Raw genomic sequence first — 16,844 nt, 5'->3', positions numbered from 1 at the left:
CACTATGACTTCATGATGCCTCACCACTGTACCAGGTGTGCACATTACTCCCACTTTACAGGTGAGAAATCTGAGGCCCTGGGAGGTTACGTAACTTACCAAAGTTACTACTAAAAAGTAGAGAAGCAAAGATCCAATTCAGGTGGCCTGTCTGCAAGGACTATGTTCTATACAGGACATGACTTAATTTCACATTTTGGTTTCAAAACATTCCCTACTTATCTACTTGATGTCATTTTAAAAAGCCAAAGACTAGAGTCCATCTTTTTTTACATTTTAAAGTCAAGCTAGGGACTTCCCTAGTCCTCTAGTGGCTACAGCTCCACCATCCCAGCGCAAAAGGTCTGGGTTCAATCTCTGGACTAGATCTCACATGCTGCAACCAAGACCTGGCACAGCCAAATAAATAAATACTTTTTAAAAAATGTCTAGCTAGTGGGAAGTTGCTGTATAGCACGGGGAGCTCAGCCTGGTGCTCTGTGATGACCTAGAGGGGTGGGAGGGAAGGTCAGGAAGGAGGGGATTATGTATATTAATGGCTGCTTCACCTGTTGTACACCAGAAACCAACACAGCATTATAGAACAATTATCTTCCAATTAAAAACAACAAAAAAATTTTTTTAATGTCAAACTTGCTTAGATTTCGATTTCCTGAGTCTTTTCTTATTTAACTTTGCCTTTTATGTTTACTAGCTTTCCAATGTTGAAAAGATGAAAGCAAACAATTATTAAACACGGGAAGGAGCCACTTCATTAAGCTGTTTCAAAGAGGACAAGATAAATCTCACACCAAAAAATAAAGAGAAGGATGAAGAAAGAGAGGGTAGGAGGCAGGAAGGGAGGCAGAAGGCTGAAGTAATAAATTGAAGACTAACAAAACAAACAGTTCAAACTATTCCTGGGTGACTCCTCACAAGACAGTCTGTGCAATTCTCTAAACACATAGATGATAGGATGCACGGAGAGCCCGGAACAGCTGCTCCTATGTTCTGGCAGAGTCTGCATCTTGTCTGACCAACTGTTTAGTTTCAGAGCACAAAGCACAGCCATCGAGGACCAGAAGGTAACAAACAGGTCCTCTGGACAATGGCACGGGGGAAGACAATCCTTTTCATCACAGAACAAATTTCTATCATCAGTGGTGATGGAGGAGAAACTTACACGAGCAGCTCCAAAGAGCGGGCACGTCAGCTATTATTTATTTTTTTAAGTCTATTTTTATGTTGTTGTTGTTTTTTTAATTGAAATATAGTTGATTTACAGTGTCGTGTTAGTTTTAGGTATACAGCAAAGCAATTCAGTTGTACATATATATTCTTTTCCAGATTCTTTTTCATTACATGTTATTTCAAGATACTGAATAGAGTTTCCTGTGCTATACAGTAGGTCCTGGTTGTGAGCTGTCATGTAATTTTGGTTCAAAAGAGTATCTTCTGGGAGTTTAGGACTTTGACAATTAAATCTAGACCAAGTTTGGAGGCCTTGCTCCTGGAGAAGTAGAGAAAAAGAGGTAACCAGGAAGCCAGCTGAGGCCTAGCCTGAAGGCAGAGCAGGCCGGGAACTACTTAAATTTAATTGCTGAAGGAAGACATTGTTAGGATTTGGAGCTGACAATTAGAATCCTTTGAGTTGCTTAACTTTCCAAAAGCCCACTGCCAATTGCTTCCCAAATGCAATAATAACATGAAAAGCTGCGTACTGGTGGCCTGTACATTATAACAAAAAGCTAGAAAAGTATAAATATTCAATTGTGAAAGAATGGTAAAGCAGACAGCGGTATATTAATGCAACTGTGAGGAAAGGGCTAAATAAAGCAGACAAGAAATGGAAGGGAGAGAGGAAAGGAGGGAGGGAAGGAAGGAGAAAAGAAAGAAAAAAAGCAGAAATTAAAATCCTGTGCCCATATATAAAACTGTATTTGTATAAACTATGGGGAAGGAGGTGGAGTTTACTAATGGTGCTTGGGTTCTGGGGGCTTTGAAGCTGTCAGTTAATGTTGTTGAAGTTAAGTGTTCTTGGTTGGATTTTAGAACTGAGAGGATCACTGCATAGGGCACAGGTTTGAACCCTGGTTGGGGACCTAAGATCCTACACGCCTCGCAGTGTGGTCAAAAAAAAAAAAGGAATTGAGAGGACTAAAGAGACAATTTCAAAGTCCAAACCCACTGCAAGGTTTCACAGGCTTGGCCCCTACCCGTGTCCATCTCATCCACGTTGCTGAGGAAGTCCTCTGGAGTCGTGGGGACACTGTAGCACCCCAGCCCCAGGCCACTGTCGGTGCTCTGCTCCCTCGAATGATATGGTCCCCTACAGAGCAAAAGATGGGAAGACGTTTTAAAATTAAAATATAATCATGAAGACCCCCAGCTAAAGTAGATCTGCCTGATGTTCCAGATAACAAAGGGAGGTGGACTTTGAACCTCGTTTTAATTTTGAAACATATATCCCTGTGTCGAAATTAATCAACTGTAAGCAAAGAAAAAACCAACTGGCCAGTCATAATAAATTGACACTGATTCCTTTTTCATCTGAAAACAATAAAATAAAATAACAATACATATAGAGAATGATACCATTTATGTAAATTTTAAAAAAACCTAAAAAATATGTTGAATATTGCTTCTGGATACAGACATTGATAGGCAGTGTGTGTGTGTGTGTGTGTTTGCACACATGCACAGTGCATCCAACCCTTTGCGGCCCCATGGACTGTAGGCCGCCAGGCTTCTCTGTCCATGGAATTGTAAGAATACTGGACTGGGTTGCCATTTCCTCCTTCAGGGGATGTTCCTGACACATGGATCAAACCCACCTCTTTTGTGTCTCCTGCACTGGCAGGTAATTCTTTATCAGTAGTGCCAACTGGGAAGCCTTTGACAGGCAATGAGAAGTATAAAAATAGGTGTGATGGATATACATCAATATCCAAATGGTGGCTACCACTAGGCAGGGAAGAAGAAAAAGAAATGTATTTCAGGGGTGGTGGGGAAGAGTTTAAATATTAGTTGTAATATTTTATTAAAAAAAATAAGATCAATGTAAATATGGAAAACCTGGGTGTTGGGTATGTGGGTAGATCTCAAGTTATTCTTTACATTTTTTCTGGACATTTGAATTATTTTTGTATCCATCATTTAGAAACTCCTTTCCTTCAGTATTTTGATTACTGTTTGTTTTCATTCTTCTATTTTTAGTAACTTTCATAACTGTATTTGCTTGTTGCCTGAAGCCTCCACAAGGGCAGAAAAGACACAGGAAATAGAAAACTGCCCTTTATTTGGGTTTAAAAGGCTACAATTAAGGTTGACTACTTCTACTCATGAAGATATTTCTGGTTCAATTACCTTTCCTTCTGCTCATATATTTCATATTTTAAAACAACATGTCTTTGTTTTATTTCATTCTTTAATTGTGAAATAATTTTAGACTCACATAGAAGATGTAAAAAGAGTACAGAGCTCCTGTGCATGCTGTGTGCATTTTCCCCAAGGACACGGTACATAACCACAATAGGAACTGACAATGTATAACTATTAACTGGCTTCCCTGGTGGCTCAGTGGTAAAGAATCTGCCTACCAAAGTAGGAGACCTGGGTTTGATCCCTGGGTCGGGAAGATCACCCAAAGAAGGAAATGGCAACCCACTCCAGTACTCTTGCCTGGGAAATCCCATAGACAGAAGGGCCTGGTGGGCTACAGTCCATGAGGTCGCAACAGAGTCCATAACTTCATGCCTAAACAACAACAACCGTAATAATACTATTAACTAACACCTTATTCATATTTCATCACAAATATCACCTCTTATTTGTTTTGCTCCTATTTGCCACATAACAAGTTTTTATCTCCATTGGCTATATCAAACCACAAGATTCTTCTAAATAATTACTACAAACACCATGCTATTGAAATCATAAATTCATCCCTATTTTCAAATTATTGACTAGGGGTTTACTCCATGCCATAGCATCAATTTTTAAATTTGAGATTAAAAAAAAAAAAATTGGTGACTTCTTGTTTGCTTTTATTTTTTTCTGCCACGTCCCTCCACACCCTCCCTCTGTCCTCACCCCAACCTCCCAGCTCCCCAACTTTTCCCAATATAAACAAAGATCCATTATACTCTAAACCTCATAATAAAGAAAGCAAAAATAAGTGGCCTTAAAATGTTGACTTACCCATTGAGGAAAGGATCTGAGCTATTATTAGTGATGGATCTCATGTCTGGGGTCATGGCAGGAGGGTTGACAGCAGCCTGAACCGTGGCTAGAGTCTCAGCTTCCATGGGGAGCTGTCTACAGAGGGCAGCTTCCTGCAGAAAGATGACAGTCAGGGGGAGAGGCAACGGTGATTCGCTTGTTACAAAGATTGGAGCAAAGGATGCTTCACGTAAAAACTTTTCACCAAACACAAAAGCACTTTATGTTTATTCCTCATAAGTCAGAATCATCAGGAAATCATTAGTGTTCTTTCTATGAAGAAGTCTTACAGGCATAAGTCACTTTCTCACAGACACCAAGTTAATGAGAAGCTCATGTTAATATCTGCCCTCAAAGCACTGATGGAGCAACTGTCCAACCCATCCAAATTGCTTAAACACCCAAATCATATAAAGACCTCTCAAGACACTTTCTCAAGGACAAGGCTATTTTTATCCCAAGTGATCAGACCAAATCTAAGTCAATCAAAGCAACTGGACTCTTCTGGACTAGCAGGTACATTCTGGTCTTTGCCACTTACAGCCCAGTAAAGCTGTGGAATTACAGAGTTCAGGCTCTGTGTTAAATCACAACTGGCAGTTTTAGATGATAACCACAAGAGCAAAGCAACCAGTTTAAAAGTTTGTTAGTCAATCGGTTTTTCTATTTGACTAATTATTCTGTCCACTAAAATGGCTGAAGTTTGGAGAAGCATGCAGATCCAATCCAGATCTCACTTGATTAACTGTTTGATAGCATATGGATTTCATTAGCAAAAGTTAAAACACCAGCATTTCTTTTTTTAAAGCTAACATGATTTTGCCAAGGAGAGTCCATCCAAAAAGTTACAAATTTGACTGCAATTACTTTCTCTAGATACAACCTCCAGGGAGTCTCTCCTATTTTGACAAACATGACCAGACATCAGATTCCTTTCAAATTTGCTGCTGTTTCCAGAGAATAAAACTTCTGTATATTTTCCCATGTGTCCAAAACCTAAGTTAGGCCCTTCCCATGTTTATGCCTACGAGTTTCCCACTACCCAAGCTGAATCACTGGTCTTGCCATCCATCAAACCCCAAACCAAGGCTACCACAGCACACAGAATATTCAGGCCATCTAAGTTAGATCTCTTCCAGCCCTAAGCAGTGATGATTTTAGACAGCAACAGAGTAACTGCTGTCTAGACAAGTCTAGTGAAGTCATCGGCTATAAAAACTTTCGGTTACTAGGGTTCATCATACTGTTCCTAGGAGTTACGGTAGCATGACTATTACAAACCATGAAGATCTGATAGATAAGAAACTGCATTTTTAATTTATACTGAAATAAATACCCTGTCTAGAAAGGGCTCCTGGTTCACCTCTGTTCATCCAGATTTCAAATAATTCAATACTTAACTAACCTAAATTTTACTCAGTAATCTATGAAAACCAAACCACCCCCCCAAAAAAGGAGATTTTTAAAGGGGGGTTTTAGTCCATAATTCCAATCTTAGAAGTACCTTCTGAATACATGTAGAAAAACTGAATTATTTGCTATAGTTGTCTTCCTTATCTTCTAACCAAAGCTTACCTAGAGGCTTCACACATAAGAATAACCGGGGTTGGACCTGGTGTGAGGAACACAGAGCCCACCAACTCCTCAAACACACTCATATACACACACCACAGTCTGAAAACAGCTAGTCAATGATGTAATTTTTAGTCCCTTATAGACAGTAAATGCAAAGATCCTTCAGGCAATAACCTTCATTATCCAAAAAAGAAAATCAACTTTAACTAGAATATTCCCATTCTCCAACCATGCTGAATAAAGGTGGAGTTTACCCCTAAACAGCTATCCTTTTAAACATATAATTTGAAGAGATTGCTGCACTTCTTTACATGTGATGCAATTTTACCACCATATTTCTTAAGAATACTAGATAAATTTGCAATTTCCAGATGGTCTGAATTTAAACCTAATAAGAATCATTTCTGGAACTTCACTGGATAAAAATATATATATATATACAATATATATGAATTATTATTACAGAAATATATAAAATAATACAGTTTTAATATTTTAAGCTTTCCTGTTCATTTAAGTTACTCCTGGGATAGTTCTAATAGAGTATTTATTTTAAAAGAATGCTTGTGAGTGGCTAAATATATAAACAAAATTCAAAAGGACTATTTATAATAAGCATCACTATGAACAAAGCTAGTGGAGGTGATGGAATTCCAGTTGAGCTATTTCAAATCCTGAAAGATGATGCTGTAAAAGTGCTGCACTCATTATGCCAGCAAATTTAGAAAACTTAGAAGTGGCCACAGGACTGGAAAAGGTCAGCTTTCATTCTAATCCCAAAGAAAGCCAATGCCAAAGAATGCTCAAACTACCACACAATTGCACTCATCTCACACGCTAGTAAAGTAATGCTCAAAATTCTCCCAGCCAGGCTTCAGCAATACGTGAACTGTGAACTTCCTGATGTTCAAGCTGGTTTTAGAAAAGGCAGAGGAACCAGAGATCAAATTGCCAACATCCGCTGGATCACAGAAAAAGCAAGAGAGTTCCAGAAAAACATCTATTTCTGCTTTATTGACCATGCCAAAGCCTTTCACTGTGTGGATCACAATAAACTGTGGAAAATTCTGAAAGAGATGGGAATACCAGACAACCTGACCCGCCTTTTGAAAAACCTATATGCAGGTCAGGAAGCAACAGTTAGAACTGGACATGGAACAACAGACTGGTTCCAAATAGGAAAAGGAGTACGTCAAGGGTGTATCTTGTCACCCTGTTTATTTAACTTCTATGCAGAGTACATCATGAGAAACGCTGGGCTGGAAGAAGCACAAGCTGGAATCAAGATTGCCGGGAGAAATGTCAATAACCTCAGATATGCAGATGACACCACCCTTATGGCAGAAAGTGAAGAGGAACTAAAAAGCCTCTTGATGAAAGTGAAATAGGAGAATGAAAAAGTTGGCTTAAAGCTCAACATTCAGAAAACGAAGATCATGGCATCTGGTCCCATCACTTCATGGGAAATAGATGGGGAAACAGTGGAAACAGAGTCAGACTTTATTTTGGGGGGCTCCAAAATCACTGCAGAAGGTGATTGCAGCCATGAAATTAAAAGATGCTTACTCCTTGGAAGGAAAGTTATGACCAACCTAGATAGCATATTCAAAAGCAGAGACATTACTTTGCCAACAAAGGTCCATCTAGTCAAGACTATGGTTTTTCCAGTGGTCATGTATGGATGTGAGAGTTGGACTGTGAAGAAAGCTGAGCGCCAAAGAATTGATGCTTTTGAACTGTGGTGTTGGAGAAGATTCTTGAGAGTCCTTTGGACTGCAAGGAGATCTAACCAGTCCATCCTAAAGGAGATCAGTCCTGGGTGTTCATTGGAAGGACTGATGCTGAAGCTGAAACTCCAATACTTTGGCCACCTCATGTGAAGAGTTGACTCATTGGAAAAGACCCTGATGCTGGGAGGGATTGGGGGCAGGAGGAGAAGGGGACGACAGAGGATGAGATGGCTGGATGGCATCACCGACTCGATGGACATGAGTTTGGGTAAACTCTGGCAGTTGGTGATGGGCCTGGCGTGCTGCGATTCATGGGGTCACTAAGCGTAGGATACAACCGAGTGACTCAACTGAACTGATTTATAATAACCAAAGCTGGGTGAATTTTATACTATATTGGTGAAAACGATTAATGGTGCCATTTCACTTCTCCTCCCTTTATTTTAAATGAAAGATACCTGAAGTTCCATTCCTCCACATCCGTATTTTCCAAATGATTCAGTACTTTGAGGATTTGACCCCATTATCATAAGAGGCAATGCTTTGTTCTGCCTGTAGGGGGCTCACGATATCATTTTCACCTTGAAATAACTAACAAACGAGAGACGATAATGTGTTGAATATACCTGAAAACTAGCTCCGAAATATAAATTAGGCCAGTCTGAGATAGAAAGGTTTTCAGGGTGGGGGATGATGCAACACTTTCTTCGAGATTATTATGAGACCATTCTTAAGTCACAGCAGCCACTGTGAAGGTGATGTTGACCCCTGGCTCTAAACCCACATGCTCCCTCTCCACATGCTCCCTATCCACAGTGGCCCACAAAGCCTGCCTGACATCACTGGCCATGTCTCCTCCTTTGTCTGGGACATGTTCCCCCTCACTCCCTCATTCCCTCCCCACTGTTCCTCCCACTTTTGGCCTCTGTTCCAACTGTTCCTTCTGCTTGGAACACACTGCTCAGATCTTCCCAAAGTTCATTCCCTCACTGATGACTGTCTCAACAGATGCAATCTCTTCAGAGATTACATTAAATGTTCTTCATGGCAACTGACATATTTACTGTCTGTCCTTCTCTTTAGAGTGTAAGGTCCAGAGGAAAGAGATCTTACTTATCATGTTCACTTCTGTGTCCCCACTGTGTATAACAGCCCAGACATATACTAGGTACTTGATAAATATTCACTCAGTGAAGAAATGAAAATATCACTGGAATTCAAATGGAAATATTTTCAATTATAATTAATAACAAAAGAAAAATTAACTAAGAACATTCAATTCTCACCCCCAACCACAAATATGAGTAAAACAACAGTCTATTGTATACATCCCAACTAGCCAGGCTTATATGCCATCCTACTGAAATGATCCTACTGCGTTTTTCCTGCTCCCAACACAGAAGATGAGCAGAAGGCCAGAGTCGTCAGGAGCAGCATCTGGGGCCAGATGCTTGGGTCTGAACCCTGGCCATGCCATCTCCCAGCCAGTTATTTAATATTTTTGTTCCTGATATGTAAACTGGGGATAATAATAGAATCCACCCAATAGGAAAGCTGTGGTGATAAATGAGGTAATTCACTGTGTGCACAGAACAGTGCTGGCATACAAGATCATTTAATAAGTGTTAACTAAATATTATTATTAATGGCACCTCATGTTCTGTATTCCAATCCCAACAAAACTAAAGTAAAAATAAACCATCTTAAAAGTCACACTACAACATGGAGCTAATCCACTTTGAGTGGTTTGACACTTTTTCCTGATCAGCTTTCACCTTGGAAGATTATACCAAGTGTGAAATTCATCATGAGTCAGCAAGGCTAAAAATATAGCTTAAAAAAAAACAAAACACGAACAGGTTTGTAAACCTTTTTATATAACATAAAATTAAATTTTAATGTAATTGGACAGTAATGAGAAGCTTCATATATATTTAATAATATATTGCATATTTAGAATTTTTAAAGGTCTAGTCTCTTTTTGAATGAAAATAAGTTTCCTACTTCTGTTCATAAATTGAAGAAGAGCAGTACAAAATCTAAGGCTTGGAAATAAAAGAACTAACCTCACTGACATGTCCTCATCCTGACATGTCCTCATGCACACAAGGGAGGATTTTTATTAAAAAAAAAAAAAACAAACACTAAATTTAGGTATAAAATTAAGCCTTAGATCCAGTGTGATTTTAGCTGCCACATGACATCCCCTCCCCTCACATGGGCAGAAATGAAAGGCAAACACCTGACTTTAGTTTGACTAAGACGTGGAGTTGAGGCTGATGGAACGAAAACAGCTGAGGCAAGGCTGAAGATGGAGCACTGGACCAAGTGAACTGATTCGCAAACGGGGACAGTTGAACAAGGCTGGTCTAGGATGTGACTCAGACCTCCAACTCAGAGCTGGCGGTGCAGCTGCCCTAACCCCGTGCTCCCTCCCCACCTCCCCCCAGTCCAAGCAGGATAACAGAAGCTAAGCTGGAAGCACATCTGAGCCTTTGGTTTGTCTCTCACCTTCTACCTCCACTCCAGGTCAGCAAGTCTATTCACAGATCCCCTCCCAGTGTCCCTTCCACTGCCACCCACCTGTCCTCCCAAACAAGTCTACAGTTTCCTGGACTTGTCAGTACTTTGGGTCCCCCTTCATCAGGCCATTTCTCCTCCACCTTTAGAGGTTCTGTTCCACTGCCTTTTTTCCAGAATGCCTTTCCTGACGACCACAGCAAGCCACCACCTGCCCCTCTCCCAGCCCTGAAGTCCAAAATAACATGTCCATCTGGGGTCTGAAACTTCATGTCTCACAAGTACATTCCTCACCTGGCCATACAGCAGCTCTTCCTGCTAACTTCAAGTTTTTTCTTAATGCCATCACCACCTCTCCTCCTTCCAAATCTCAGCCAACTGTCTCCCAAAGATCCCACAAAGATTCATTCATTTGCACCTGTATTTATTTAAAAAAAATACTATGGAGAGGGCTTCCCTGGTGTTTCAGTGGTAAAGAATCTGCCTGCCAATGCAGGAGACATGGGTTCGATCCCTGGTCCAGGAAGATCTCACATGCCTCCAAGCAACTAAGCCCAAGCACCACAACTACCGAGCCTGTGCTTTAGAGCCCAGGAGCTGTAATTACTGAGCCCACATGCCACAAATAATGAAGCCTGCATGCCCTAGAGCCCATGCTCTGCAACAAAAGAAGCTACAGCAATGAGAAGCCCTCACACCACAACTAGAAAATAGCCCCCACTCGTCGCAACTAGAGAAAAGCCTGAGCAGCGATGAAGACCCAGTGCAGCCAAAAATAATAAATAAAAATTATTTTTAAAAAATACTATTGAGACTATCAGAGGCCAGGCACCTCAGCAGCAGGCATATAACAATGAAAAATACAGATAGTGCCCTGCTCAGTGAGGATTCTAGAGGGGAAACAGGTTACAACAAAAAATAATGGACAAGGGCCATGCCTAGTAGGGTCTCTCTCCCTGACATCTACATGCTCCAAACCTTCTTTCCAACTCAAGTAGTCAGCACGGCTTCTATTTCTACTGCATTCGAGGATCTACCAACCTCCACATGCAAGACTGCATCCAGAACTCCGTTCTACACTGTCACGATTTTTACAGTTATCAAAGGAGAAAATTCAACATGGGAAGAGGTCAGGGTATTATGTCTATGAAGAAGCAAGTGAAAGTGAAGTTGCTCAGTTGTGCCCGACTCTTTGTAACCCCATGAGTCGACTGTATAGCCCATCAGGCTCCTCTCTGTCCATAGATTTCCCAGGCAAGAATACTGGAGTGGGTTCCTCCTCCAGGGGACCTTCCTGAGCCAGGGATCAAACCTGCATGTCCCGCATTGCAGGCAGATTCTTTACCATCTGAGCCACCAGGAAAGTCCCATGAAGAAACAAGGCGACTGTTTAAAAGAGATACTGAGTGGCAACTGTGGCTCTCAAACTATTAATGGACTGTCACATGGAAGAAGGAAGATTCCTCTATCCCAGATTGGAGCCACATCTGATGTAGTCCATTCATTGGTAGGACTGGCTGCTTCTCAATTCTCTGGGCTACTGGCCACTGGAATTTTCAAACACTTGTTGAGGCGTAAATGCTACTGGACATGACCTGGGCTTGGCATAAGAAAAAAAAAGTGTTCTTGGAATCAAAATGATGAAAGCTTAAATCCTAGCTCAGCTACTCCTTAGATATAGCATCTTGGACTACACTTTTTTTTCAGTTTGTTAATCTGGAAAAAAAATGACTTTTAAGATTTATCTTGCTGGCTGGTTATAAAGATTAAAAAGCATATTTATCAAGAACCTGGCACAGGGAGGCAGCTAATAAAATGAGCTACTGATGGCGCTAAATGTTTTAGGATACAAAGATATTAGCTAATACTTGCGTATCACTTACAACTTGTGAAGCACCGTCCTAAGTGTGCCAACATACTATTTCATTTCATCCTCGACAGCCCAGCTCTCTCCATTTTATAGATGAGGACACTGAGGCGCAGACAGGCTAAGCAACTTTCCCAGGATCTGGCCCCAGAGTCTGTTCTCACAGCCACTACACAGTCAGCGGCAGAGAGAGGAAAGCCAAGGACTGAGGTTGGCAGACCTCAAGACCTCAAACTGTCAGCCCTTTCACCTACTAGCTGTGGGACCTGGGCGCGTTCTCTCATTTCTCTGAGCCTGCTTTCACAGTCAGAACATGGAAATGCCAGTCCCCGCCTTCTTCAGGTTATGTTAGTGCGCTTAGTTGTCCAGCTGTGTCTCTGCAACCCCATGGACTATAGCCCGCCAGGATCCTCTGTCCATTGAGATGCTCCAGGCAAGAATACTGCAGTGGGTTGTCATGCCCTCCTCCAGGGGATCTTCCCAACCCAGGGATTGAACCCAGGTCTCCCGCATTGCGGGCAGATTTTTTAAGGTCTGAGCCACCAGGGGAGCCTAAGAATACTGGAGTGGATAGCCTATCCCTTATCCAAAGTATTTTCTGAACCCAGGAATCAAACCCGGGTCTCCTGCATTACAGGCGGATTCTTTACCAGCTGAGCTACAAGGGAGCTGAGCTTCAGGCAGTTTAGAGGACTTAACAAACCATCCTGTTTCACTTCCTGAACACACTTTCTCTCTCTGAATTGGAAGAGAGATCGAACTGGCCTCTCTGATCCGTTTCAATGTATATGGGTGGAGCTAGTGTCCCGGGAATTCACAACCACAGCCAGCAGAGTTACAAGTTAAGATGTTAAAGGCCAGTTTTCAGAAAGATCTGGAAAGCTGCCCCTGGTAACCCCACCCCTACCCTCCTCCACCACAACTTTATTTTTTTGTCTACATCCAAGCTGGGGGCAGAGAAGGCAATGGCACCCCACTCCAGTACTCTTGCCTGGAAAATCCCATGGACGGAGGAGCCTGGTAGGCTGCAGTCCATGGGGTCGCTAAGAGTTGGACACAACTGAGCGACTTCACTTTCACTTTTCACTTTCATAAATTGGAGAAGGAAATGGCAACCCACTCCAGTGTTCTTGCCTAGAGAATCCCAGGGCCGGGGGAGCCTGGTGGGCTGCCGTCTATGGGGTCGCACAGAGTCGGACACGACTGACACGACTTAGCAGCAGCAGCAAGCTGGGGGTGTAAAGACTGGTACAAGATAAAGGCCTGAGAATCTCCTTCAGAGTTTGTGGTCTTCCATCTAGCTTCCTGAAGCGAATAATTATATATATATATGTGGGTTTAAAAGTGCCCTCTCCTAGGGGCTGGGGATGGGATGGTGTTTAAAATAGCTGGAGGGGTTAGTAGGTGAAAGACAAATGCTGATTCATAAGAGGAAGATGTCCCTGGAAGAGAACTTCAAACCTCCTCGCCTTCCAGCACCCCATTGGCCTGCCGCCTGCCCATGGAATAAATCAACAGAGGAGGTGAGAAAGTAAACAGCAGTTGAAAGTGCCCTGTAGCCCTGTCCATCCTGGGTGAAGGGAGTGTCTCTCGCCAGCCAGCCAGCTCTGGCCCTCGCTGGAATGTACTTCAAAGACAAAGGAAGACAATAACTTCTTCTGAGGGTGATCTGTTTAAGTGTGTGTGGCCAGGGATACTACAAAAATGGAAGATTGGATTGTTTTAATTATAAGGGGTGGAGTGAGTAGAAACAAATGAAAAAAAAAAGAAAAGAAAGACAATATTTTGAAATCTTAACATTAAAAAAATTATTGTGGTGCAGAGAAGTTGCTCTCGCTGCCAAAACCCTGAGGGACTTCAGAGGCAGAATGCCGAATTATTGACCTTCTTTACAGGGGGGCACAAAACCCCATGCCCAGTGTAAATTTCTTTTTAACTCTGTGCCAAGGGATTCTAGAACTTTATTGTCACATTTCCTGGAGGCTCTCTTTGGAAATACCTCATCACACAGGCTCAGCTGCCAGACCCAGGCTGTCGCTAGGAAAGAATATTCAAAACTCTGACACTTTGGGAAAGACATTTGTTGAGTCCCTAATTATTAACCACGGCCTTCTTGACACTCTTTAATTCAAGATGTATAAAACAGTTTTGTGTTGTTCCATAATCTCTGTTATCCTTTAGAATCACATTAAGGGAAACATTAAAATTTAGATATTATCCTCTTCACTTAAAAAAACAAAAAGTAGCTGAATCGATTTCAAGATGGAGTATTTCTTTATACCTCAGAGATCTTACCAAGGTCAGAAATATGAAGCTGCTTTTCCTCTGTTCAAACTTGGTGAACCTCCATTTTAAAAACTGTGTTTGTACTACTCAGCCATAAAAAAACACAAAATTTTGCCATCTGCAACTGCACGGGTGGGCCCGGAGGGCACTATGCCAAGTGAAATAAGTCAGACAGAGAAAGACAATGTGCAATATCGCTTACATGTGGAATTAAAAATTACAAGAAACTAGCAAATATGACAGACACAGAGAACAAACCAGTGGTTACCAGTGCGGGAGTTGGGGGTAATACATGGGTGGGGGAGAGGAAGATACACACTATTGGGTGTAAGATAGGCTAAAAGGATGTACTGTACAACATGGACAATACGGCCAATGCCATGTAATTGGAAATGAAAAGGAAAGTTTAAAAATTATCTAAAAAATTTCAAGAACCTATAATGGAAAATAACCTGAAAAAAGAATATATGCGTGCTCAGTCGCTTCAGTTGTGTCCGACTCTTTGCAACCCCATCAACTGTAGCCTTCCAGACTCCTCTGTCCATGGGATTCTCCAGGCAAGAATACTGAAGTGGGTTGTTATGCCCTCCTCCAGGGGTACTTCCCCACCCAGGGGTCGAAATGCTTTCTTATGCCAATTCAAATTGGTTGATCAATTTAACTAATGATTAAGAATGCTCAGTATTTTCCATCTTTGGCTTTTTCCATCACTCTCAAAGTCTGATAAAGCTTTCCCAGGATTTCAGCCACACAGCATGTATGGCCCTAGGCAAACATTCCCTATATCACAGAGATATACGTACACACACACATATATATGTTACTGAAACACTTTGCTGTACACTTAAAACAAACAAACACTGTAAACCAACTATATTTCAATGCAGTTTTTTAATTGCCTAAAAAAATAGATATTTAAGAATAAATACAAATTTTAAATGTGTTTGATTTTATAACATCTTTCAAAAGTGTCCTTTTGAAAGGAATTGGTCATTTTTTTAAGAAAATGAATTATTTCCAGGACCAGGCAAATAGAACACTGACAGCAGTTAGAATGGAAACTCTATGAAGGTAAAGAACAAGCCTATTAGTTCACTACTGTGCATTCAGTGCCTAGAACGTGTTGAACAAATGAATGAGTGAATGAATGTACACAGCCAGGCTACTCTAGTGGGATCCACGGGTGGACAACATGACCACTGATGTTCCTGCTCAACCCCGAAACCTAATTCCCTGAAATGCTTTCCTAAAAGGAAATCATAGCCCCATGTGCTGAAGGCATGACTCCATGAAGCTGCCACTATTTATGCTACGATATGACACTTTTTAACCTCTCTAAATAGTTGTTCTTCACATGACAAACAACAGACCTCGGAGCCTTCCCTGGACCAGCCCTGCTCACAGCCGGGTGTGTCCCTCCCCGGGGCCCTCAGTCAGGAATGGCCGAAAGAGGCTGGCCAGCTGGCCCGCCAGACCCGATAGTGGCTGTCAAGCCCCACAGAAATCTGTGAGACCTGCCAAAGAATTCCGAGGCCTCCCGCCCAAGCCCTCTCCCCTGGTCCCCGTTGTCCTGGCAACCAGAGGCCGAGCTGAGTCAGCGTTTTTGTCTGACAAGCTGCTTTCTCCTGTCCACTGAGCCCCAATTAAGTGAAGGATGGGGGTGAAAGCAATGCTGAGTCTGCCTGAGAATAATAACGGTTTCTCAACAACACAGAGGGAGCGAAGGCTTCTCTACTTAAGATTCTTCCAGGCCCTGGGGGCTGACAGGAAGTCCTCCAGTCAGAAATCATCTTTGAGCCAGAAAGACCCCAAGCTTCACATCTGAATGAATAAAACAATGGAATACTCTACTCAGATAAAGCCAAGAGTCTGTTTTCATGTCAAGGAATCGTTCTTTCAGAGGGACAAATAGGGACTGAGAAGCTTGTTTCTCAGTTTCTGACCAGTTACTCAAATTTTCCATTTCATTGGGTAAAGCTGTAAACATGCCCTTTATGATACTGAGCAAATATTGTGTTGGTTTTTAAGCTGCAACAGCAGAATAGTCTATAGTCTTGAGGGCATGTGTGGTTCATGGGTTTTTAAAATTTATGTCCAGCCTTGCTGGAGAAAGGATTCCAGGCAGCCTAAAATAGATAGGTCCAAACTCAAAGCACCACGTCCATGGCTGATACAGAATAAATAGATGACTTCTCAAAATATATTAAGAAAAGAGGTAACACACAGTAGTATAATACACTACCAGTTTTGTTTTAAACTAAATATATATTAAAAAAAAAAAAAGATACATACAAAGACTGGAAAGAAATCACCAGCATCTTCACAGCTCTCTTGAGGTAAAAGAATAGATGACGATTATGTTCCTTTTTGGTTTTGATTATTTTAAATATTTTCTTTTCTGTGCAATAATTTTACTTCATTACTATTTTTATTTACATATAGTCACGGTCACACTTTGTGAAATTGTACGGTTCAGAGTTTTGCCAAATACCTAATACAGCTGTGAAACAGCTACCCCAACTAAGACACAGACTGCTCTCACTCCCCAAATCCCCGAGTGCCTCTCCTTTGCAGGGAGCCCCTCCCTCACCCCTACTCTGACAAACACTCTTCCGCTGTCTCTATAGTCCTGCCTTTCCCAGAATGTCATATAAATGGAATCATAC

At 41.6% G+C, this 16,844-nt stretch overlaps 1 protein-coding gene across 1 annotated transcript in view; it reads right to left on the bottom strand.

Annotated features, from left to right (window-relative positions):
- The window catches only part of WWTR1 (WW domain containing transcription regulator 1), a 148,359-nt gene that overhangs the window by 6,895 nt on the left and 124,620 nt on the right, over positions 1–16,844 (bottom strand). Inside the window, exons 4-5 of the mRNA XM_019960965.2 lie at positions 4,180–4,313; positions 2,196–2,308 (exon numbers count right to left, since the gene is read on the bottom strand). Coding sequence (XP_019816524.2) covers positions 2,196–2,308; positions 4,180–4,313 — 247 coding nt within the window. The remainder of the gene's footprint in view (positions 1–2,195; positions 2,309–4,179; positions 4,314–16,844) is intronic.

The sequence above is a fragment of the Bos indicus genome, chromosome 1, assembly GCF_029378745.1.
Source record: "Bos indicus isolate NIAB-ARS_2022 breed Sahiwal x Tharparkar chromosome 1, NIAB-ARS_B.indTharparkar_mat_pri_1.0, whole genome shotgun sequence".
NCBI classification, from domain to species: Eukaryota; Metazoa; Chordata; class Mammalia; order Artiodactyla; family Bovidae; genus Bos; species Bos indicus.
The sequence above is the reverse complement of the archived record's forward strand: the minus strand, read 5'-3'. Positions and strand labels throughout refer to the sequence as shown.